General features: G+C 34.5%; 1 protein-coding gene across 1 annotated transcript; it reads right to left on the bottom strand.

Moving 5' to 3' along the window:
- Positions 1-21,810: 21,810 nt before the first annotated feature.
- Positions 21,811-27,099, bottom strand: LOC148282198 (uncharacterized). The gene has a single exon (XM_088225473.1). The coding sequence runs from the start codon at positions 27,097-27,099 to the stop codon at positions 21,811-21,813; it is 5,289 nt and encodes a 1,762-aa protein (XP_088081599.1).
- Between the last annotated feature and the right edge of the window lie 397 nt (positions 27,100-27,496).

The raw sequence follows: 27,496 nt of genomic DNA, 5'->3' as shown, positions 1-27,496 counted from the left end.
TAAAGTTAAGCGTCTCCGTAAAATAAAAAAAACTTGTTTTGATAATTTCATATAATTTTGTAAATAAAAAATTATAATTTGGGTAAACCTCGATATGGTTAGCCTACAGGTATCCCCCAAAGTAAATATGGCTGGCACTGAAAAGGTTAAACAACAAAAAAAAAATGTTGAAGAGCTTTGTACTACATACGTACGTATTTGATTATATTTAAGTGTTTTTCTTCAAATATAATTAATGGAAATTTCTTACTATTTATAATTTTAAAAACAATTAAAACACCTCTTTAAAAAAATCTAAATCATTATTAGCATTCATTTGACTAATGATATCATAACAGTGTTTGTCAACGGTTACTTTTTGTCTGTATTGGGTGTTAAAGTTGTGTCCATTTTGTTCCCAATCAAAATGTTTAATTCATTGAAAATTTGACTTATTGTAATATTATTGCAAAGAAACCTTATTTGTTAATGTTCCTTCTTGGCAATGAGGAAACTCTATGGTTTTTTAAAATCGTTTTTTATTTGTCAATAGACTATTGAACTAAGCCAAAAAAATATGTTTTTGTGTATATTTTTATGTATCGCAACGATTTTTGAAAGTATTGTGATTTTGAAATTACTCTGCTTGTGGTAATATTTTTTTTTATGCATTTTTGCGGAGCTTCGTCGTACAATTAAATGCATTTATTAATACCGCGCGTACCAAAACAATTTTTATATTCCCGATTTCACTCGTTAAGGAGGTACAATAATTTCTCATTTACAGCTTTAAATAACAATATTGCACTACTACCAAGAATAATTAGGTCATGATATCAACTCTGCTCGAAACAAATGTATCAACAATAGAATCAATAAATATTGATTCTAATTTTTATATAAAATAAAAATCTTAGTAGCGACAAGTGACAATCCTACTTACTTTTACGTTTGAAAATAAAAATTGAAAAAACTGTTCTTTGTACAATGTCTTCAAATCACAATAAAATTATGGAACAAGCGATTTTATTATTCTAAACGTGTCTTAACTAATTGAGTCGCTCTCATACATATAAAAGTATTTCAACCGCAAATACATATTTTTAAAATGTATTTTTTATTATTTATAGTAGATGTAATATTAATAAAATAAAAAAATAGTTACAATTCACCGCACCACTCCGCATGGCTACATGGCCCCTCCACTCCTCACAACGGAAATCTGTCCAAAAAAGGACTGAGCGTTGAACATTTAATAGGTATACATATTTCACATGTCATTTTTTTTTATTTTAATTTCTTTTATCTTTGTCTAGAAATATTGTTTGTTATAAGTTAACTTAATTTTACGGGGAAGCATTTTAAATAATTTGGAAGATACATAATTTATAAATATATTATTGATGCAATCCTTTTACCGGAATATGTATTAGACCGACGTAATTGGTTAAAAATGCATTAAAACTAACAACATTGACTCAAATTTAAGTTTATAGCTCTTGTTTTAAACAGTTGATATTATAATGTTGAGTGATACTAATTTATTTAATGATAGTTCTCAAAAATATAAAAAAACTATAATTATCAAAATCATTTTTAATCCACGCCGACAGTTAAGTTTTACAAACAATGGCATTTGTTGAATATTTTGGATTACAACAATTCTTGCCTTGTTTTTGAACTTTGTGTATATTAACTAAGTTCATTCCAGCCACCTGGTATTATGTGAATATCTACTTCTGGTTTTTGTCAATAATTCAGTGTTTATAAGTCTGTTCATTATTAGCTTTTTTATATTCTAATAATTAATAATTCTTACCTTGATTGATTAAAATCGTAATTCATGTTAAATTAAAGTTGTTTAAGCACAAACACATGAAGTTTTAACATTAAACAGGCCCTTTATTAAAATAAGTTCTTAAGAATATTATCGGCTTAGCAAGGTACCGTGTTGAATCTAAATTTTCACACGTTTTGTGCAAGCGAGAAATAAAAATGTAAATTTTGTCGGTCCTTCCTGTAGTTTGCTAAACAGGTAACAGTAGTTGTGTTAGTAAACCCGGTTTAATGTGATCAGAGAAACTAGCGCCGCGCTGGAGTAATTAAATGCGATTTTATTAGATTCGTGTACACTAACAAAGGTCCTGAAAAGTGGAGACTCTATCAATGTACAAGATTGGGTTATTCCATGAAAACACATTTTTTTGTAGTTGGTTTTATCAAGCTAATGTATTTACTAAATGTTATTAAATATTTGAATGTAACCACTTACCAACTTTTCTTTCACTACTGGTTTTAAGACGTACTTGTTTCTTCGTCAGAATACCAATTAAATCAACATGCAAAACCCACTATACACCTTTACCATAGCTGTTGCGCAAAAATACGAGGGTTGTGTAAAAAATAAGGTTCTTAACGCTGTAAACTCGCCGCGCAAAATGCTAGACAAAATCCGGCAACATTGCTGTGTGCGCTGGTTCCCCCACTCTAGGTCCCGCCTTAGTAAAACTCTCTGCAACGTTCAGTGCCGGCCTGACAGCCATCTGCGATGGAACCCCTGATCGTCGTCACCGCCAGGTGTGAAGTTCGTGCAGTAATCCAATTTTTGCATGCTAAAAAGTTATGGGATGAAAAGTGGTGTCCCTACGTCATCCCGGAAACAAAACAACAATCGCGACAGTGGCGCCATACCGGAACGCCTAAACCGAAGAAGTTCAAGCAAACGCAATCTTTAGGGAAAGTGATGGTTACTGTCTTTAGTGACCGTAAAGAAGTCCTGTTTGTTGAGTTTATGACTCGAGGGACAACAATAAATTCGAAAAATTATGGCTAGACCTTGAAAAAATTCAGAAGAGCCATCCAAAGTTGCCGGAGAGGAAAACTGACGAAAGGCGTTAGAATGCACCACGACAATGCGCGCCCGCACGTCTCTCGCCAAACAAGGATTTTATCGAAAATTTTGGCTGGGATCTCGTTGCACAGGTTCTCGAGTGACTTTCACTTGTTTCCAAAATTAAAGCAACACTTGAGTGGACGACGTTTCGAGACTGATGAAAGAGTGCAGGAAGCGGTCATCAAATTCCTCCACGGACTGGCGGCGGACTTTTTTGAAGCTGGATTCTAAAAGTGAATTAGTCGTCAACAAAAATGCGTTGAAAAATCTGGTGATTAAATTGAAAAATAGTTAAGAAATTAAGCTTCCCAATGATGTATTTTTCAGTTCTAATAAAAAATGCCTTAAACCTGAAAAAAAAATTAGGACATATTTTTTTACACAACCTTTGTATAATACTAACACGATACGCATTTTAATAAGCAACCCTTACATACACTAATTAATCAAAATATTTTATGTTGTGGAAGAAATAGCAGAAAAAAAAGAAAAGGGATAAAAGGAGGAACGTGAGTTTAATAGGGATCGGGTATATTTTTTGTATGTAAGATTTTAACTCTTGCATCTTTATAAAAATATCGATTAAAATTGATTGATTAAAATTGAGTGATGCGTGAATTCGGTACGTCTCGAAACCGCTCGACATAGACAAGTCCGTTAGTGGTTACAAACTAATATTTAATAACATTTGTTTGTCAACAAAGTTAGTGCTTTAATTATTAACAATATTTTTCTATTTATATTTCAAAGAGGTGTACGTGTGTTCAATGGCAACAATATATCTACATTACCACATATCCCGGCAGAATCATTTGACGATAGTCTCTCCTAGAGTAAACAGTTAAAATTAACAGTCTTTCCTCACAATAAACTGATACATAGATTCCGGGATTTTCACATCCTAGCTTCTCACAAGCAAAGTACCCTAACTTTCAATATCCTTTTTTATTTTATTGTAATTTAAAAAAATAATATACATAAGAGATAAAACAATGAAATACATATTAATAGTAAGAATAGCAAACAAAAATCCCACAAAAATATCGCCTGTTAGTGGGTATACAAGAAACGTTCATGAAATTTTTGCTTCTATAATAAATAGACAGGTACAATATAAGAAAAAGAAAAAAAAATACTCTGTAAAAGATGAGGAAGTATTTTTTTATTTTTTGTTGTTTAAAAAGAAAAAAAAAACATAAAAATATTCCTTATTAATTAAAGGGCAACAAAATATATCCTGGAAAAAAAGAGTTAATATATTTAGTTTGCATCCAGGATAGTGCGTGTTTTTTAAAAGAAGAATAAACTTGAAAGTTTGGGATTAACGAAATTTTTCAGTACAAAAAAAAAAAAAATTTTTAGGCCTGTAAAACGATTTCTTTTGCACCAGTTCTTAACATTGTTGGTTTGATCGAGACTTTATTGTGTATGTAAAATGAGTTTGTTTTCGGAGTTATTCTGCTGTGTGTAGTTTGCACTCTTCCGACGTTTGGGATCGCAAGAAGATAGAAGAGCTTACGCCACCGATGTCTAAAGAAGTCATTAGGAACGTAAAAGAAAAAAATCCTACATCTAAACTCAATTATATCTAAATTGATTGAATAACCACGTATCGATCAGAAAAAATACATAAGCAAATATGCATTTCTTCTTTCTCCAAACATCTGTAGCCAAGCCCTCCCAGTATGCAATCAAAGGGGTACAACCGCGGATAGAAAGCATACTTTCTCAAGTAAAGTTCTTCAGAAATTCCTTCTAAACCATCTCCAATATAACAAAGTACTTTGACTCGTGAGGTGCTCAGATCAGATATCCACACTTAAGTCTGCTTCGCACCAACGAGTTATAAATAAGTCCAATAACACGAGTATTCAAGAACTTATTTTATCCCAACATTTTACGTGCGTTGTCACATAAAGCGCTTGTAATTCAGTGATCACTTTATCCTTTACATAATAAGATACGCAACTGTTGTACTACTAACAGTTCAACGGATTGAACAATGATGATTTGAATTATTGTTTTATGCGCTCCTATTAGTACATAGATTTTTGGATTAGTACACCAATAGCGGCATACCTAGAAGATTTTTTTTTTCAGTCCAGTGTCCAGTGGGTAAAGCTATCTTTAAACATAAAAAAATATCAACCTTTTATGAATCAAACCCGAGACTCAATGCATGGTAAATAAATGCACTATTAGCAACATTATGCGCGATTTTCGTAATAAAAAATATATTAATAAAAAATGTTTGCTAAGTTGTATACGTGGAGTAGCCCAGAAAAACACAGGATGTGTTTATATACCCCTCCGCTACTTTGTGCAGTAATTACGTTTACCCAGAGTAAATGTACCTGGCTGTCCAGCTCAAGGTAACCCCTTAATGTTGCCACATTTGCATACGCAAAAGCTTTTTAGAATAAAGGAGGCATAATTGAGAATAGCACTCAATGTGAGGGATTGAATATGCAAGCTGAAAGCGTTTTTATCTTTAGAAAAAGCTTTAGAAAAGTGCTGTGGTAACGGTCTTTAAAAAAGAAACCCCCTTAATTGCTCGTGTGTATATATATTCAAGCTTATTTTATTTTTTTTTCCGTGATTAAGTAAAAACATACAAGCTTATCTTTAATTAATTCAATAAAATGCCGAGAAACATATTGAAATGAAGGTATTAGGAATAGGATGGACGGTGCACCAAAATCAACGTTGGCAAAAAATGTACATCAAATGAGTGACAGAGGAGTCCTGGTGCCGACTCTTATGGAATGGGAAAAACAAAGATTAATATCATCGAAATGCGATTTTTTAGGCGAATGTGTGGTAAAACAATGCATTAATGGCACGCTAATGTCAAGAATAAGACAAACATTATCGACAAAATAAAAGGAGTATTTCTTCGGTTTAGACATACGGAGCAAACGGCTAGAAATATTAGCAATGCGAATGTTAAATAAATAAAAAAAACTGAAAAGACCGAAAAAGACATGACATAACCGAATCCCGGAAAAACTTAAAGATTGATATCTCAAAAGACCGAATAAAAACAAGGTCGTATGTAAAGACAGAGGGATGTGGCATTTTATTGAAAATAAAAATAGCGTGACAGTATTGTAGTTTTGTTTTTATCCGATCATAATTGATATTCTCATGTTCACATCAAACGGTGCGTAGAGCAGTACATTTCTCAGCCAAAGCAAATACGTTTAATTTATTTTATTCAGATACGATAATTTGCTTCAGGTTTTAAGGAATATGAAAAATTAGAGTAGAAAAATATCATTTCAATTTAAAAAATATGCGGATCAAACATGGGACTGCAAAAAAAAACATAAAATTGCCATTAAATAAATTAGTTGAGTTCATAATTCCGTATAAAATATTTAATTAATTATAATTTTCTCAATATTTTATTTTTATATTAGACAGTTTATTACCGAATGGCTATTTTCTCCTACCGTCCTCTAAAAAAAAGTTATAATGTTTCAATTCGTATGTAAAAAAAATAAAAATATTAAATAGCAGACATTTTCATATAAATAAATTATTTTTCTTCTAGTGCCTTGCCGGGTCCCCCCGACGTAGGCGATCACTGTAGGCAGAAAGAATGGGCCGCTACACACGTCTATCCAGGCATACATTCCTAGCATCTTCCGCTTTCATACATCTTGTCATACACGCCATTCAGTTCTGTCTGCTTTTCCTGACATGACGCGACTGATTAAGATTTTGGTTAATCCGATCATGCCATGTCTTCCTCGGTCATTTTTGTCTCACGGTACCGTTCATTTTTGCCATTTATACTTGTTTTACTATTCTTTTATCGTCCATTCGTTCTACATGACCAAACTATCCCAGAGACCATTTCTTAATCTTATCAATTTTACTTCACTCGATTATTTTACTTTTTGAAAAACAAAAAGATGTACAATTGTTTTGCCTCAACATGTATTTCTAAATGATTGTCACTAAGCAACAATCGGACTACACATAACCACAACAATACACCACATAAAAATAATATAATCATAAGATCATTGAAACAATGAAAACGTAAACAAATAAAAAACTTACACCACTTTCGGACAAAGGGACTTTAAGTTTAATGCAATCGATATCTATAACCTAATTCCGCTTTCCATTAAAATCATTGGTAGTGAGAAAATGTTTTAAAAGGCAATAAGAAATGGATAGAGAAGGCAGTTAGAAGCAAAATGGATTGTGCCATTCGGCAAAACCAATTTTGAAATATCTGTTCTTCTACAATACGAAAGTAAATGTATTTATTTATTTATTTAAATACTTTATATACATCAACAGTTTACATACATATGCATAAAGGCAAGCCCTACCAACTCAAACCATTTAATTTTAAGAAAATCAGTGGTATATGAACATATTGTTGGTTTATTAATAATTTTATTGTAGAACAGAATATATATTTAAAAAAATATGTATTTTTTAAGAAGTAAAAATTAACTTAATGTGTACACTATACTATGAAGAGGAGAGGGCGTAAAGAGGGAAAAAAAAGGAGGAAAAAGGAAAAACTTAAGTTTTGAGTATGGGACATTTCATTCGTAATTTCGACGATAATTAAGAAGGGGCGCTTCTGACATTAGTGTGTAGATTATTCCATAATCGAGCAGCTACTTCTTTGAAAGAGGAGGCAAATAAATGCGTGCGGTGAATGGATATTGAGGCTTTTATTCGTTATGCATTCGTTTGAAAATGCCATAAAAAGTAGAATTAACTAAAAAAAAATCTTTAGACTTAAATCAGTATTTGATTTTAATATTAAAGTTATTATACAAACTTTAGAATTCTACAAAATTACCGCCAATTAAAAAAACGAATTGTTGAATATATTGAAATTAATGTTTGAAACACTAACATTGTGGCTATTCAGTATGATAAAATAAATATAAAACAGCTATTATTCCTATTACTATTTTGGTTAACCTATTAGTTTCAAACTGGTGTAGCTTTGAAACTGGTCGGTAGAAAAAATATGAATAGTAAATAACAAAGTTGTTCTATAATCTCCATTTGAATACTTATTTCGAAAATGGGAAAACAAATAAAATGGATAGAACAAAATTGAACATTGATAAAAATTACAGATTCTAAAAAATTTGCATTTACCGTCTTGAAATTGGGAAGTTATCTTTGAGTTGGATGATTCTAAACAACAAATCTATGGGGATTTGGAAAATAATAATATTCTCTCTAATAACCAATACGGATTTCAAAATCGTAACACATCTGACGCGATAGCAGTTTTCTCACAAATTACAACAAGGTACTTAGATAAAGGTAAAAAACCCTTGGTGGTGTTCCTTGATTTAGGCTAGATTAAGGCTTTTGACACCGTTTTGTATACTATTCTTTACAAAAGACTTGCTGAAATAGGGATATCAGAAAACACTTTAAAGTGGGTTCAAGATTATTTATTGGACCAAGTACATAACACAAAAATTCAGAATGAAAGGGGAGAGGAGAGAAAAAGCTCCAGTCAGCCGATGTTATTTGGAGTACCGCAAGGTAGCGTCCTGGGACCTATTTTATTCTTAATATATATCAATTCTCTCTGCGATCTGAGTATTGAAGGTAATATTCTTACCTTGTCATGACATTGTCATAGTTTTCAAAGGAAATACCTGGAATGAAACCTTTCACAATGTTACTCTTGGAATGAAAACAATTAAAAACTGGCTAGACAATAACTTATTAACACTTAATATTGGGAAAACAAAATACTTGACGTTCTCATTGAAAAAAATACAAAAGATAACTTCAAGTTAATGCTGCATTCGCGTCATAAAGATATATTGAATTATTATGATAATAGTAGTACTTGTTCTTGTCCACGGATAAATCAGACAGAAAATATCAAATATTTGGGAGTAGTCATTGACCAACATCTTCGCTGGAAATCTCATATAGACACAACAACTGATAGATTAAGAAAACTTATTTATGTATTTTACAACCTAAGAAATGTGTTAAACCTCAGCACTCTTCGTTCGGTGTATTTCGCACTATTTCAATGAGTGGCAATATATGGCATAATAGGATGGGGTGGTTGTGTTCAGACAATCTACAGACCGCTCATGATAACCCAAAAAAACATACTTAAAATAATATTTAAATATCCTCCTACCTTTTCATCGGATTTATTGTTTAAAGAGGCCAAAGTCCTTTCAATTAGACAAATCTATTATAAGTCATGTCTGATCGACTTTTGGACCACAAGTAGTAAACGAAGAACACAACAGGAAAGAATAACAAGATATTCCTCAAAAGTAAATTACTACGTACCAAAAAGTAAAACAACTTTGGCTAAGAGACATTTCTCTGTGGTAGGTCCAAGAATTTTTAATTTACTAGATCAGATAACAAAGAAATCTGAGTCATTTTCGAAATTCAAATCTGGTTTGAGTAACTGGTTTGCTCGAACGGGAATGGATTTCTGCAATCAAATGTGGACTAACTGGTAAATGATTAATATGTATTTATAAATGTAAAATGTAATAATGTATAAAGTATCAATGATGTGTATTAACTTAATATATATGTATATGTATGTATAAAATATAATATAAGTATGTATGTGCGAATATACATGTATATATGTGTGTCAATGTATGGTTATGAATGCATTACAAGTGCCCCGACTAAACACGGATTTTCAAGCGAGTCGGAGCAAGTTCACAGACATTGGTCGTTCCTGATTATGTCACTATAAACTGTGTCTCTGTCCTTAACAAATGTATGTATAATGTAATTAATAAATAAATAAATAAAATAAATTCATCAGCAAAAAATGAAAAATATGTATGCGTACTTTTACTACTTATTAAACATATTGTATATATATATTTAAACTAGCGGACCCGACAGACGTTGTCTTGTCCGAACGTTGGCTTGCAAATAAGACTTGTTGGAATAAGAGTTTTCATTGATAAGTAGGTAGGTAGTAAGTAGGTAGGTACCTAGGTACTTGTTTATGGCTGAATTAAAAAACATGAGATAATGCATATTCAAATATAGAATTATTTTTGCAAATTTCTAACTCAGTTCTTATCGCTAACAGGGCTGGACTTTATTTATAAAAGTGATTTTCAAAAATGTATTTAATGTCAGTTTATATTATTTTAGTATTTCCAAAAATCCAGCAAAAAGAAATAAATGGGAAGAAATTATATGGAATGTAATAAAATAATCTAATTGGCATCCGTAAACGGGAATGTTGTTTTCAAAAAGATCTTTTTTTAAACACAAAAAAACAACATCCTTCCATTTTTTGAAAATGAATTCTCGTCGAATGCAACCCTGGTAGGTTGATGAAAAAAAGATTTATGCTTCCAACTTTTTTATTACACATTCGATTAAAAATTTTAATATCTACGAACACGCGCGGCGAAAAGATGTACATTTCGCCGAAAACCACACGTAAATCGGTTAAGCCGTTTAGAAGGAGTTCAGTGACATCACACGTACAAAGGAATTATATCTATAAACTAGCGGACCCGACAGACGTTGAACTTTGGCTTGCCTGCTATTTATTACCTTGGAAAAATACATTTTATTAATAAGTACGTACCTAGGTACTTGTTTGTGATTAAATTCCAAAACTAAAAATTGACGATATTAAAAAAATATTGAATTTGAGTAGGCACCGAGGTACTTATTTATGGTTGAATTCCAAAACATAAAATAAATATTTTTCAAATATGGCATTCTTTTTGCAAACGTCAAACTCCGATTTTCTCACCAACATAGGGGTGAACTTATATACGAATACGATTTAAATGAATGTTTTGAATTTAATATTATTTTAGTATTACCAAAAATCCAATTAACTAAAAAAAATGGGTAGAAATTATAAAAATTTTAATGAAAAACATTCAAAAACATACTTTTTTCATACACAAAAAAACAACATCTTTCCATTTTTTTGCAAATATATTCTTTTCGAATGCAACTCTGGTAGATCGATTAATAAAATGTTTATGATCCTAACTTATTTTTTACACATTCGATTGAAGAATTGATTGAATTTTAATATTTGCGAACACGCACAGCGCAAAGATCTATATTTCTCTAAAAACCGCACGTAAATCGGTTAAGCCGTTTAGGAGAAGTACGGTGACATCACACATACAGATGAAATATATATATAAAGATATGTAAATTGCTGTCATAAATATGCAACCATAAATAAATAATTGATTGACTATATATTAGTTTTTGAATAGGAGAGAAATAAAAAACATCAACCAAATAATAATTTTACTTGTACATTGATTTTAGTTAAGTTGGTTTTGGTATCCTGTATCACTTTTAATTACGCGCCCTATTTTCTTATGCTGACAAAAAAGAGTTTTAATGATGAAAGGAATTTTGCTAACGAGATCCGCTTTCCGATACGGGAAAAAGTTTATTGTTTAAGTATTTACAAAGTTAATATTAATTTGGAGAAGGCTCCGCCTGATAAAAAAACGCAACGTAAATCGCTGGTTAAAAGATTTCGCTTGGTAAGCTTTCCATGGAGTAAATACGCTTATGTTGGCAACATTTGGTAGCGCCATTAATCTTTCTGTTGAAACATCCAGCTATCATTTCCTTCTAACTTTGACGAGATCATAAAGAGAGCTAAATGTACATTCATCAAACTGTCCCGGCAAAAGTATGCAAGTGCACAAATGTGTTATGCTAATGCGCCCATGTGACAGATTAATTTAAACTGTAAAGTTTAATTAATTCACGCCACTTTGTCGCATATGCAAAATATTGCAAAGTAATTAAAATCAACAACATTATTGTTTGAAAGTCTGTATGGTAATAATTTTTAAGTTTAAAAAAAATCACATAATTTAATATTAGTCAAACGTCAAAAATAAAGTTACAGGCACTTGCAAGTATTCAAATTTTTTTTTTTTTTATCAAAATCCCTTTTTGTTTGATAAAATACTTCTACGTTTAATAAAAAAAACAGTGTTTTTACTTGATGCATTTATTTATTCATACATATTACAAAATTATAATTATAACGTATTCTAAACTCTATGAGGCCAATGGCCCTGTAATTAACTTAAATATGTTTCATAATAAATATATTAATCTAAGTGATTTACGTATTGAAGTATCATCATCATTTCCTTTTCTGCACCGGATGATGCATAGGGCACTACGTTGGCAAACAAACCGCAACGTATGATCTGTCTCGCGCTTCAGGTGCCAGTCTGGGATTACGAAATATTCTAGTGTAAAAACACCCTTTTAAATAAATGTTTCATGTCAAGCGTATCGTGAATCAAACCAGAGACCTTTTGCATGGTTGTCAAACGCGCTGACTACTACACCATGAGGCCGACTGAAGTATAAAATAATTTATCAGGTACTTTCTTTGTATGCTTGTTTTAATTTTTATTACTAAATTTATACTAATTACAATGTTATTTATAAATAAATAAATGTACCATATTTATATTTCACAAGTGTATTTTGTTTTTATAAAAGAAGTGTAGAAAAAATTAGCTCTTGACCTTTACAGGAGCTTTTCCGTATTTGTTTAGTAAAATGTTTTGTTAAAATTAATTTATTTATTTATTTACACACATAAGTTTATTGAACATTATTTGAGGCAATACGTCCCAACTTCGTGAGACTAAAAGTCCTGTGTTGAGATGGGACGAGCAATTATATGACACAGCCACATGAGCATTTCACCACAGATATGGAATTAGAAACATAAAAAATAATTATAAAAAATATGAAAAAATATATATATATGGCACATCAATATGGTAAACAGTAAACTCAAGCATTCGGAAAATAATCAAGGAGTTTCCGACTCAAATCCCTTCCACCAAAAAAAAATCAGTCCTTAACTCTTTTCTTAAAAATATTTTTTGTTGCCGTGTATTGAAACAGAGCAAAGTACACACTTTTGAGTGTGTCGATATCAGAATGTTTCTAAGAGAGCAGAATAGATGACATGGCTTTCTCAACATAGAGTTCAGTGACTGGACCTGGATCTCCCATCGCAAATTCCTATAAATGATAACACCAAGGTATTTTATGGAATCTACCCGTTGCAAAAGTTGGTGTGTTTTATCACAGTGAATTCTTAGATTAAGCACATTGCTTGGTAGTTAACTAATATTTATACAAAATGTCAGATATGGACATTTATATTGGACATTCTGGTCCATTCTAGTGCAAATAAATAAAGACAAATTTCAATTGATTTCAAAAGTAAATTTTACCCTCCCGGACACAAAATATATGCAAAAGTTAATTTATACTTAATATCTAGTTAAAGTCTCTGTATCAGCGTGTGTTATTTTAATTAAAAACGACCTCTTTACCTTTCGTATCCCAAATCGTAAAAGGCTTACTAAGGAAGTAATTCGAAAGGAAAGGACCATGCACCCACAGGGCATCAAAGATTTCAGCATTAATTGTCAAACTAAATAGGGATGTGAATTCATTGAAAAGATCGGTTTTTATTTTTATAACTGATTTTATCCGTAGTCTACTTGAAAAAAATGTATAATCAACGTAAGTTAGTACTTTTTCATGAATTCAATGGGTCATGTTGAAAATTGGCATTATTTTTTATTCGAATTTTGTTGCAGTATCATGTAACGCTATGCAGACGGCATGCGGCATGACTTACCAATAATATACATGAGCTTAACTTCAAAAACAAACGCACCGCACGTCTTTGATTTGAACTTTGTCGAAGAATTTAGTGACAAAACAATATTAAGTCATTTAAGTCAATTATCTATTTATTTTTAAATTGTTCTAAAGAAGAATACATTATTGACAAATTTCTTGTAAAATAATGAAGGAGAATATATTATTGACTAATTTCTTGTAAAATAATGAAAGAGAATACATTATTGACTAATTCGCTGTAATTTTTTTCTAATGTGTCCTCTTTTTCTCTTTAATAAATTAGTCAATAATGTATTCTCCTTACTTGTTTCTTTCTTTACTCCCTCGATTAGACGTGAACAGGAAGAGGCGTAGAAAATGCTTACTATCGTCTACTTGCTATTCCATTTTGAGGGCTTGTAATCAAGTAAAATTATGTTTGTAACGTAAAAACAAATACAATTTCTTTTAGAACAGAACATTTTTTTTGAACTAAGTATAATTTTCACCATTTTAATCAACTTTTGTTAGTAATTTTTAAATTTAAAAAAAAAAACGGACACGATTTATGTTAACACCTTACATTTCTCCAAATTAATTATGCTAAATATACGTCATCAGCCTTGGTATAAGTTGAAGAAAGAGTTATTCGATTGTGAACTATCAAACCAGTTATGCACATACAAAGTGACTCACATGGTATATTCACTCGCTTAATATTGGTCTGTCAATTGTAATTTCGAACGGTATAAATCTCCGAGACCCAACCCTTGTCCAATTATTAAGGGATGCCCTTAAAGGGGACAAACTCACCCCCGCCCCTACCCGACTCGGGTTATCAGACCATCATACTTATTAATTCTCATTATTAGACCATTTACCCGAAGATCTTAGGGTAATTGTTGGAAGAGCTTCCGACGTAGTATTCATAAGTAATGATACATGTTGGTATATTGATTTCTTCTTGTTCGAGCGGATGAAGAATACAGTTTTGTTTTCAAAATAGAGCCATAAACCTGAACGAATGTTTCGATTTCTTTTTCTGGGATTTTTAATTGAGAGTAGTTATCGAGTCAAAAACGCTCATCTAGGATTCTTGTTCTGTTTCACACACAGATTTATATTCTTCATCGGCCCGGACTTGTAAAGAATGTATGAAATAATGGTGCAAAGGGTATGCAATTTGTTTTTCGATCACAGAGTATATCGATCAATATTTTGTGATGTGTTCGGACGATGTCTGACTCTTTAGGTGCCAGTGCTGTGACTATTAATTGTTTTAATATTCATTTAGGTCTTAATAATTAACTTAAATATTACAATTTTATGTGGCCATTTTCATTAAATTGTAAATAACTCACTGTTAATTACCCCAATCATGGAGTCTTTTTTCCGTTCGGGATGGCAGAGAAGATGAACCGCCACACACGTCTATCTTGATAGAGCTTCTTCAACATTCATACATCTTAACATATGTACATGTCCTGCGTTTGTGTCTGCTTTTGACATGACAAGACATGAGATTTTGGTTTATCTGCTTGCTGAAAATTTCTGCCGACACGCCATTTTCGTCATTGTTTGCATTTAGTTTTTAAAATTTCACTAACCCTTTGCTCCATGACAGTTTAAATTTGACCCGGTGTAAAATCACTAATAATATTATCTCTTATACTGAATGCATTTTATGTATCTTATCTCTATCCGTACATATTTGGACGTTTTTAAGTAGCCATTTTTAAGTAATTAGTTCCAAAACATGACTTCTGGGGATCAGTTTTACGTAGAGCAGTCACCTGTTTGGTTATATATAATAAATATTATTTTACAGGTGGTTTTTATTGTACGTGTGTTTTTTTTGGTGTTTGAATATAATGTTGTTTTTTAAGTATTTTTTGTAAATATTCCAATCGTATTGAAAAGAACCTACTTTTTTATATTGCAATTTTTTGGCGGGACAAATTCGTAATTTGTAATTTTAAATCACTTGCCCATAGCAATAGTGAGATATCTCTGAGAACATATTCTGAGATAATCGAAATTTGACGTGTGCCTAAAGAGTCTAACTGCATTAAATTATTTGAGGTAAATTGTAAATATAATATTTTCACATAGGTTAACCACCTGACTTCAATACATTATCATTTAAAGCCGTTCATTCATTTCGTTTTATATGTTTTTTTATTTATCATATTTTTTTCAATGCATTTTACAAAAGGTGTAAATAAGTTACAAACACAAATAAAAATCCTACAAAAGGACGGCCTGCGTGTGGGTGTACATTTTGTTTTAAATTTCAATAGAGGCTACTGGAAGAATACGATAGATATTAAAAAATAAGTGCTAATATTAGAACACAATTTTTTGGCCAGAAAATTTATGAATTAAAAAAGGAAGCTGTTGAAATCTGTTTTTTTTTAAACCATAATTTTAACTAAAAATTTAATCGAAACAAATTCAAATAAATAATCTCTATTATGTTGTCCTTATAAAATGCATTGAACAGTTTTGAAGCCATGAAATATGAATGTCTTTGTCCGAGTCTGTATTTAAATTAAGGGATTTCAAGTAAACTATTAAATCTTTCACTAGATCGATTAAAATTTTAAAGAAATAAATGTTGGTGGATGTAAACCTATTTCAGACATTTCTGGCAATAGATTTATCTTATCTTCGAAGGTTCAGCATCCTGAAATAATTGGTTGGAGGAAAAAGTTGAATTCTTATAAAGTATAATTTTAATAATTAGTTTTTGTACGGTTTCTAAAGTTTCGAAAATTTCGGGTTCATTTCTTTATTGCTTTCGGCTAGCGATTTGGAGTTTTGTTTTAAAAAAAAAACAGGGAAAATACAAAACCATTTTTGAACTTATAAATGATATAATATTTAAAAAGATAAAGTTCAACAAGTCCTATATATCATCCGATTATATTTATTTATGTTACAACATCCTATTATTTTCCCAAATGTTTAAATTTTCTGATCATTTCCCAAAAGTCGTAAACAACCTTTGATGGAATATTAGCAATTGGGTTATGCAAGAGTGGAATTGACCTTGAACCTTTGATCCGTTAGTTCTCAGAACTGTCACTGGACCACAAACCGGCTCAACATTTAATTGGTATTCCGCTTTTTATTCAGGCGAAATCTAAAGAATTTTTTTGTCAATTAAAGTATTTTTGTCTAGCAAAGTAAATCTTAAAAACAAATGCTTTGACGCCACGGTTTATATACATTATTTAAATTCTTTACAAATCTTTGATGTATAAAACAGGAAATGTTTTATTTCCTCAACCTCTATAAATAATGAAAAACATTTTTTTCGATTGGTTTAAAATGTAAAACTCTTCAAGGCTACAATAAATTTCCTGATATAATGATCATTTACATGGGGACAGAAAAATATTATCCTGTCCTAGCATTTATTTATTAATTCAATACATATTTCCTTTTAAATATAAGGGCGGGCCGATTGCTCTGAGACAATTTCTTACTATCTAGCCAAAACGTTCAGTTTGAGGAAATAAGAAGTATTCATATAAATATATAAACATGTTTGAGATAAAGTAGTATACACATATATATCATCATCATAATCATCATCATTCCCTTTCCACACCTAATAATACATAAGGCACTGAATTGGTACACTAATCGCTGCGTATCTTCATATTTTTTGTCACATAAATGTAAGATGATCAGGCTAACGCTTCAGATACCAGTTCAGGCACTATGAAATATTTCCGTGTGAAATACCATTTAAGAAAAAAAATCCATATCAGCTATGTCGGGAATCAAACCCGAGACCTCTTGCATGGTGAGAAACCGCGCTGACTGCGAGTAAAGCTGCTTCCCACTGGAGCCCCCCTCCCCACGACCTGGAAGTGTGAGAAATGTGGCCGACTGTGCTGGTCTTGTATAAGACTATAGTCACCAGAAAAGCTGTCTCTTTTAGTCTTCAAATTAAGTTTACATCACTATCGTCTTTCGAAGACGGACGGTTGCCATATATGTAGATATATATCTATATATAAAACATTTTTTTATAGGATTAAAAAATAGTTTGGAATTCTACAATATACTATGAAGAGAGGAAGAGAGGTGAGAAGGAAAGAAAGAGGAAAAAGGAAAAACTCAAGTATTTAAATAGTGACATTTCAACCTTGTTTTAAATGTAAATAAAAAAAATGGATCTGACATTAGAGGATTAGACCTTTATTTTTCTCGTGTGAAAAAAAAATTGAAGGACAGGACAATGGACTCATACATTGTCCTAGAGATGGATGGCTAGGCTATCCCCGCAAGACAATGGTGATATTTTACTTTCAGTACTGCAAAATGTCCATGATGCCCTTGCTCAGATAAACCTAAATGTACCTCACCGTTATTTGCGTAATAATGCTGTCTTTGCTGTGGAAATTTTAGAACCAACGTTGAATTCTTTTCCACTCTGTAAAGGATCCTTCGAACTGTCGACAAAATCTCATTAAACAGTACTGTCAATGTATTCCTACAGCAAAGGCGTGCATTTAAGAAGGAAGCTATGTAATCACTCCTGACTTGAGATGACACACTTTCCATGTCTGCCTCGATCATGCCATTGTTTCTATGGTACATTTAAATAGATTCTAAGTTTGTTTTAGTTAAGTTAATCCATCGTATTATAAATAATGTATAATAAATGCCAATATATTACACCTCAAGAATAAGCCTTTTGATTAGCTAAAAAAAAACACTGTTTGTTTATTATATTTAGAAGAAGATGTTTTAATTTAAGTAACCTAACAAAACTAGAGACTTTTCGGTGGGGCACTTAAAAACAGATTTGTTTTACACCCATAAAATAAAATAGATTTAATTATTAACATTTACTATAAGGTAGTAAGGAGGTACTTTTTTGTTTTTTTTTAAATAAATTTAAAGATCTCAGGGTAAAAATGAATTCATTCATCGAGTATGCTTTTCATACGATAAAAGTTTTAGCATGATAGATCTTATCAACGAAAGAAAATACTGTTTTAAAAAATATATCAAGATTGCTATAAAGACGTCACACGAGCAAAATTTTAGTTGCTATTTTTTTTTCGTTTTATTTATTAGTTTTTCTTATTTGATTTTAATTATATACAGGGTGTTCATTTAACCCTGTCACATCTGAAACCACGATGAGTAAGAAGACATATTGGCACATAAAAATAAATTTTTAAAACGAATAAAATTTAAAAAAATATAATATCAGAAAAAGCAAATGGTTTCTGGCTTCTGCAAGGGAGAAACAAGGAGGAGGGGAGTTGAGTCTGATACGCCAAAAACGCGCGTCCGCGCTCCCCTCGCTTCTCTCCAGCAGAAGTAAGCAACCATTTGTTATGTTTATTATTTTGTTTAAAAAACAATTATTGTTCTAGATACTTTTTAAAATATGCTAATATGTCTTTTTGCCAATATTGATCATCGTGGTTTTCGATGTGACAGGGTTTAAAGAACATCCTGTAAATGTACGCGTATTTTTGTGCATTTGTGTATACTTATATGTCCATGTGTGGATGTATGTGTATATATATGCATGTTCCTGTGTGTATGTATGTATATATGTATATTTATAAATATATACATATATGGATGTGTGTGTGTACATTTACTTATTATTTCTTCTTTTTCTTTTCCTTTCCTATTTTCCCATCCCACTTCCTTTCACCCCTAGCGAACTGTACGTTTTGTATTTTTATATTTTTGTTCCTATATGAAACCCGTAATTAGTCTTGTTTTTTTTGTTATTCTTTATGTTTTGTTTATAATTATGACTGTGTTGGTTTTAAAAATAAAAACATTAATTAAATAGCTTCCGGGAGATTATTGAACATTATTGGAATAACGTAATTTTTTGTTCGTCCTCCAAAGTAATTTGTAATTCGTTATACTACCAGAAAATTCTTAGTCTTAATGATTTAATTTGAATTTTTTATACAGTATTTCAATATTATTATGTGAAACAAGGTTGTCTCTGTTTTCTAAAATATGTTTATCAAATGCTAACAAACTTTTATTTGGTGAATGATAATAATTGAGCATTAATTAAAATTTCTAAAAACTCGAACCCGAACAAAATCATATTGATTGAATGCGTATCAAAGTGACAATCATAATATAATTTAACATTTTTGCTGAAATAAAACCTCTCTAAAACAAGAAAAAGAATCTCACAACTCACAATAGGCTTAAAGAGTTGTACAAACGAAATTCCGTTGAAGTTTCGATTTTACCAGAAGCGAAATTAATGGTAATCGGAAACTCAAACTTTCGTATTCAAATAACAACGACATCAAAAAGTTTTACCGGCAAAATGAAAGAATTTCTTATTCCAAGGTCAGAAAATATTGGAGGTTTTTTTTACAAGACTAATAAAACCAGTTTATTGGTATAAATATTGGGATAAGTTGACAGAAAATAATGATAAATTATTTTACTTATTTTTTTTTATTAAGAATTTTACGGCTATTAGACAACAACTAGTAGAAATATGTTTACAATACTAGAGCCAATTGAAATAATCTGCTTTAAATGTTGTAATGAAGGAGAAATTTTTTATGTGTTCACGTGAGATGAAATATAACGTTGTTAAAATAAATGTAATTAAAAAACCAAAATGGTAAAATAAGTCCGCCTCGAAGCGTAGTGATAGTACTTTACGACTTTTTGATAGAAGGTAATATTTATTTCAAAACGTAATATTATCTCTACGTACTTATTTATTTAACCCATTCAGACCTGAACAGTGAATACAAACAAAATGTGGCATTTCATTCCCACTCAAATAATCATTATTTAATTACTGGTAATTTTTTTTGTATTTTATTCAATGAAAAATATTATTGACTGTTTATAATTAATGAACACTTGTTCATTAAGAGTTCTGAAGTTCCCGAGGTCAATTCTTGGTAATGTTGACAGAAAGTATTGTTTAAAAGGTGGTTCTACACTGCAATATTTAATGTTCCTGGACTGGCATATAAATCGTAAGGCTGATCATCTTTTCTTTGTAGAACATATTATCAATATACGTGTACAAATGCGGTGCCCTATGCACAATTGGGTAATGGTGATGATTAATAGATACAGGCTCTCAACTGATTGACGAGATACATGAAACATGTAAAAAAATATATTTTGTTCAATAAAATTTGTTTAATCTTACTGAAATGTATTTAAAACTTCCTTGAAATTTCACTTTTAAGGACGACAATAATTTTCTCTAAAAGAGACAAACCAGTCAAAATCCAGTTTTCACTTTATAAAACGATTTTTTTTTCTGAGTAATGTAGACTATCAACATAAGTAGAAATAAATGGAGACATAATTAGGGATACCAAACTAAAAATGAACTCGGTGATTTTTAATTTTGATTATTAGGTGCGTGAGTAAATATATTTTTAATTTACGTCTCATGTTAAATTTTTAATGTTTTTGGTTTTCTGGTTGTCACTGGTTTTCTCAAATTAAATGGTTTGGGTAAGCAGGAAAAAATTGCCTTAAGGTAATATCCTCGCCCTTATGCAAATGCATGTAAACTGTATATGTAAATAAAGTGCTTGTACGAGACGCGTTTCCGCCTCGTATAAAGAATTGTGAGACTGTAAAAATCTCGGCAAGGCGCTGGTATTCTACTGCGAGCTGCGATAGGTATCAGTAGCCCGTAGGTATGAATATTTATTCCAAATACTGTCGGCTGACAGTGGCGGCTAGCAGGTTCAGAGTCCAGGAAAGATGCAGTGAAGATCTGAAGACGAAGTGGCGAAGTGATCGGGCAGAGTAGAGTTAAAAGAGAGTGTTTACTGTTTTCGATCGATGTCTTTATTTCTCACATGTGCACATATTTATACAAGATTACAAAATCTGACCCTACGGTTAACTTAGGTATGGGAATGGTGCCGGCCCCCCACTCCTGTCAAGTATTCTCCCGAGCGGCCAACGTAAATAGGCGCCCCCTAGCCAACGTATAAGCCCCGACCCCCGCCTCCGTCCCTTCATTGCACAATCGAGCGCCGACTAGAGCGGACGTGAAAGGGCCGCTAGCTTGACACGCTCCCGCTCAATTCGTCCTTTATACGGCAGCGGCCGGTTAGGCACGGAATTAGCCTCGCAGACTCATACATACTAGGTTATATATTAAATACAAGTAAAATAATAATTGAAACATTTATACGAACATACAATAATAAAATAAAGGACTATGACGTCGGCTACACTCCCCCCTGTCGAGAGACACTCCTTAGTAATCAGACGTCATCTTGTTTTACATTAAGTACTGCGAGTTTGGCCGTTGGTCGCGTGAATTCGCCTTTCGCTGTCTTGACCCTCGCGGTTCTGATGATACCATCTCGTCCCGGGTTGACCTCGATAATTATCCCACGTGGCCACTCGTTCCGAGGTAGAGCTGGGTCCGTGATTATCACTACATCTCCTACTTCTAGCGGTTTTGTAATCTCCCTCCATTTTTGTCTCTGGGCGAGGGTTGGTAGGTATTCACGAAGCCATCTTTTCCAAAATTGATCGGCCATTCTTTGGGCGATTTGCCATTGTTTTTTAAGGCACACTTCTGGGGGCGTGTCTCGGTAATCCGCTAAGCGAGGTTGGCTACCGTCATCACCTATCAAGAAATGCATAGGTGTTAGTGGTGGAGCGTCTCTTGCGTCGAGTGACAGGTGAGTCAGAGGTCTTGTATTCACAGTAAACTCTGCCTCTGCAATGGCTGTCAATAAAACTTCCTCTTTTGGGGCCTGTTCTTTTAATATTGCCATTAACGCGCGCTTTGCACTTCGGATCAACCTCTCCCAGCTACCCCCCATAAATGGGCTTGCCGGAGAGTTGAATTTCCATCGAATTCCCCGCACGGTGGCTGCATTCTGAAGCTCAGGATTGTCTGCGAGTTGTCGTACTGCTTCCGATATTTCTTTATCCGCTCCTTTGAAGTTAGTTCCGTTATCGGAATACATCGTGTTAGGGTGTCCGCGTCGCGCGGCCATCCTTCGAAGAGCTTGGATGGTCGCGTCCGCACTTAAAGAGTGAGTTATTTCGATATGAATCGCACGTGTCGTCATACATGTAAATAAGGCCCCGTAGCGCTTTTCTTTATGTCGCCCAACAGTTACATATAAAGGTCCAAACATATCGACTCCGCAGTGTGTAAACGGACGAACGTGATGATCTAGGCGTGCTACCGGTAACTGTCCCATTAATGGCGCAATCGGATGACTCCTTTCGTTTCGACAAAATTGGCAACGGTGTATTATTTGTCGAATATTTGATCTTAATTTTGTGATGAAGAAACGCTGCCTTAGATCACTCATCGTCCTCTCTGTACTTGCGTGATTAGCTTTTTCGTGGAAATTTCTTACAAGCAGGCGTGTATAAGCATGAGTTCCGTCTAAAATTATAGGCGACTTTATTTCGGCGGCCATGTTGTCTGTTGCCATTAATCTAGTACCCATTTTTAAAACATTATCCTTATCCAGGTATGGATTTAGACATGAAATTTTACTGGCTTTCGGGAGAGACTCCCCCCGTGAAAGAATTTCTATCTCTTTGTTGTAGCTATCGGATTGCGCAATCTTAATCCATGTAAGTTCCGATGCTGATATTTCTTGAGCAGTTAGTGTAGCGCTAATGATTCGCTCTCTTTTGCGACACCTGTTGACGAATCGAAAAATCCACGCCGTAGTTCTAATTAAACGTTGCCACGACGAAAACCTGTTCTGATCCGGGAGAGCATTCAGCATTATTGCACTGTTCAAACATATTATTTCGGTCCGCAACTCTGTGTTAGCCAGGTTTCGATTTGTATTTAAACCTTTGACAGGTGGCCACATATCTTCAGAATATTTGAGGAATTCAGGACCTCCAAACCACATTCCTTTCATCGTAAGGTCAGGTATCTCTCCATCTCGGGTACCTAAATCTGCTGGATTCTGCTTTGTGGGCACCCATCTCCATTCCGTTGAGTCGGTAAGTTCGTCTATCTCACCCAATCTGTGTGCGACAAATGGTGAGTATGTTCGGGCATCACTCTGTACCCAAATTAAGACAGTTGTCGAGTCCGTCCAGTAAATAGTTTTTATAATACGGCTATCACATTCCTTTTTAATAGTAGCCGCTAAACGCGCTGCTATAAGAGCGGCTTGCAGTTCGAGCCGCGGTATCGATAAGGCACGCAATGGGCTCACCTTGCATTTACTGCCTATGAATGTGATTAAACTTTTGTCCATTGTCCTTTCGACGAAATATGCCACCGCACAGCTTGCTTGCTCCGAAGCGTCACAAAACACATGTAATTCTACCGGTGCTTCTTTATAGCTTGTGCATTGCCTCGGAATCGCGCAATTTGTTTCTTGTAAGATTCTCAACCATTTATGCCACTTTACCGCGTATTTTCCATCTACTTCAGTGTCCCAATTAGTTTTCGAACGCCATACCTCTTGTAGTAAGATACGAGGTCGGATTGTTAAACACCCAATGAATCCAAGGGGATCAAAAATGCTCATTACTTCACTAAGCATTTCGCGCTTGGTAGGTATATAGAGTTCGGACACCGCTGGAGTTTCTTTGAATTTAAACAAAAAATTGTCACTAACTGGATTCCACTTTATCCCGAGCACTCTTTCGGTTACATCTTGTCCACTTATTATATGTATAGATGTATTCGCACGCAGATTTTCCGGTATTGCTCGTACTACCTCTGGATTATTTGAGGCCCAATTTGTTAACTCAAAACCACCTCGTCCGAGCACTGTGGTAATATCGCTTCGCAATTGAATGCTTTCTTTTACCGAGTCGATTCCTATTAGAAAATCGTCTACATAAAAATTATTTAAAATGGCCATCTTTGCTTTCATCATTCCAAGTGATTGTTCCTCCGCTATTTTATTTTTAACAAACTGAGCGCTGCTCGGTGAGCATGTAGCTCCGAACGTCATTGAGCTCATGACCATCTCGCGGATATGTTCGTCTTCATTATCACGCCAAAGAAATCTTTGTGACTGTTGATCTTCGTCGCGTATTCGGATTCTCAGAAACATTTCTTTAATATCCGCCGCGAGGGCGATTTTTCCCTCTCGAAATCGTATCACGTTCCCTAGAAGTGAAGTTAGCATATCTGGTCCACTTAGTAAGCAATCGTTCAACGAAACACCGCGATATTTACTTGCGGCGTCGAAGACAATACGTAGCTTTCCGGGTTTATTCACATGACTAACTGCGAAGTGCGGTAGGTAGTACGTTCTATTCGTCAATGTATTTTTCTCAATGCATGTGAGCTCTCGGGCATATCCCTTACTGATATACTCATTTATTTTCGATTTGTACGCGATAGCAAAGGATTCGTTTTTGCGAAATTTCTTTTCAATTAGTTCTAGTCTTCGTAGCGCCGTTTGCCGATTATTTGGGAGGCTTATGACGTCGTCTTTCCACAAAAGTCCTGTTTCCCATTGTCCCGATATCAGAGGTCGAGTAGTGTTTTGAAGAATATCAATTGCTCTTTTTTCACTACAAGATATTCTGATTGTCGGCAAAATACCTAACGAGTCAACGGCATAATTTTTCTTCACAAGATTTTCTAATCGGGCGTTGTCTTGTATCGCGGCGATTGTTTGAAACGGCATTGTATTTGTACCGCCGTGAATCGCCTCTCCTAATGCAGTAACGGAGATAATATATCTCCCGCTTTTCCTTGCTTCCCTCGTTACAATCAAGGAAGCATTATCTTGGCCAATTAAAATTTGCGGGCGCACTGTTTTAATTTGTCCGGCGTCCATTACGGCTTGAGGCGGTAAATTTAAATATTGCATCGTGTTAGCTCGCATTTTGTATATTTCACTGTTATCGCCGCGGATATTTACTGTTATGCGACGTGATGACTCATCCGTCACATTCATGCCACCGGCCCCGTGAATTTTCAGTCCTCGTATTTTTCCTGACGCACCTGCACGGTCCGCCACTTCACTGTCGATGAGGGTAATTGTAGACCCTTCATCCAACAAGGCGTACGAAGTCACTGTTCCCGCTGGTCCACTTATTTCCACCGGTAATAATTTTAAAAGAATCGGTCCGTTCGTTGACCACGTGTTCACAACTGTTCTATTTCGTGAGTTTTCATTGTCATAGCGGTTTTCACTTTCACTCACTAAATTCTCACTTGATTCTCTCCTTGCGGATTGATTTCCGTTCAAGGAATTGTTTTGTCGCGAAAACGATGAGCTCGAGGCTCCGACCTCGGCGGTAGGTCGATATTCGCGCACTTCTCCGCGGTTAGATTCGTGAAGCGTTTTATGGTGCAATGAACGGCACCTATCAACGCTGCACTCACGCGAATGTTTACATTGCGTAACCCTATGCGATTCCCCTAAGCACGAAAAGCATAAGTTTTTACTTTTAACTATTTGCCATCGCTCGGCCACTGATAACTTTAAATAGTCCCGGCACGACTGAATAGGGTGAAATCGATTACACAATGCACACTTGTTCTTCTCACCTGTAGGTATTTGAGGCACCACCGCGGTATTTACTAACTCGCGTTTTCGATTGCCTTTTCCACTATAAATGTTCGGTTCGATACCTCCGCACAACATTGCGGCGCTCGATATTTCTTCTAGCCAGACAGAAAAATCTTTAACAGTGGCTCTGTTATTATCACCTCGTCTGGCCCCCCACCACGATGTACGCATACAAAGAGGTAGTTTCGCTACTAGCTCGCTTAGTAACTGCGGGGTAGTAAGATATTCACCACCGAAGCCTTCCAGAGTGGCGATCACGTTGCTGATGGCACCAGATAGCTCGATCAGTGACTCCGTCGAACCAGTACCCTGAAGACATTGAAGTCTCCTTACTCTATCCAGCATGGCTGCGACGATGACTTCTTTTTGGCCAAAGCGCAGCTCCAAAGTTCGGATGATTTGTCCGACGTTACGCGGCTCTACGAGTAGCGCTGAGACCGCCTCTCTCGCTCGCCCCCTCAGGGCGCGCTGCAGACGTAGGAGGTTCTCCGGCTCTGATAGGCGGCACATCTCAGTCGATTGATGATACTGAGAGCTAAAGGTGGGCCACTCCAGCGGCTCTCCTGTGTAGACGGGCAGGTCCTTGGCGCTGGACTGTCGGGCCATCATGGCCCCAACTCTGCTGTCGTCTTCCACGTTAGGCGGCCTGGGGCTCCCTATCGACGAGGTTCTTATTGCTGAGGCCATCTCAGCAATAGCGGTGGCCATCTGCGCCATGGGATCTGCGGAGTGGTTGACCCAAGTCTCTGTGAGTCCAGCAGCGCTTTCCTCAGATCCTTCCAATGGCGGGAGTGTAGATGGTCCCTGTTCTCCGTCCAACGGCTGTGGGCGGCTCTCTCTTCTACTTTGGCGCTTCAGTTGGATGCGAAGCTCCTTGTTCTGTGCCTTCAGGAATCTGATGGTGTTGGCTGATGCTTGAGAAGCGTTGTCAGAAGCATCGTCGTCGGATGATTCTCTTTCAGATATGGCGGGGTCCACCCGTTCGGCGGCGTTCTTCCCCGATCGCAATACAGGAGTCATCTTGGGCGGCTGTGATATTCAGTAGAAGATCCGGCTCGAAGGACCACTTTGTACGAGACGCGTTTCCGCCTCGTATAAAGAATTGTGAGACTGTAAAAATCTCGGCAAGGCGCTGGTATTCTACTGCGAGCTGCGATAGGTATCAGTAGCCCGTAGGTATGAATATTTATTCCAAATACTGTCGGCTGACAGTGGCGGCTAGCAGGTTCAGAGTCCAGGAAAGATGCAGTGAAGATCTGAAGACGAAGTGGCGAAGTGATCGGGCAGAGTAGAGTTAAAAGAGAGTGTTTACTGTTTTCGATCGATGTCTTTATTTCTCACATGTGCACATATTTATACAAGATTACAAAATCTGACCCTACGGTTAACTTAGGTATGGGAATGGTGCCGGCCCCCC

The sequence above is a fragment of the Micrasema longulum genome, unplaced genomic scaffold, assembly GCF_059751315.1.
Source record: "Micrasema longulum isolate JH-2025_06_02 unplaced genomic scaffold, ASM5975131v1 h1tg000362l, whole genome shotgun sequence".
Classification (NCBI taxonomy): domain Eukaryota; kingdom Metazoa; phylum Arthropoda; class Insecta; order Trichoptera; family Brachycentridae; genus Micrasema; species Micrasema longulum.
Note: the sequence above shows the minus strand (reverse complement) of the source record. Positions and strands in the feature narration are given on the sequence as shown.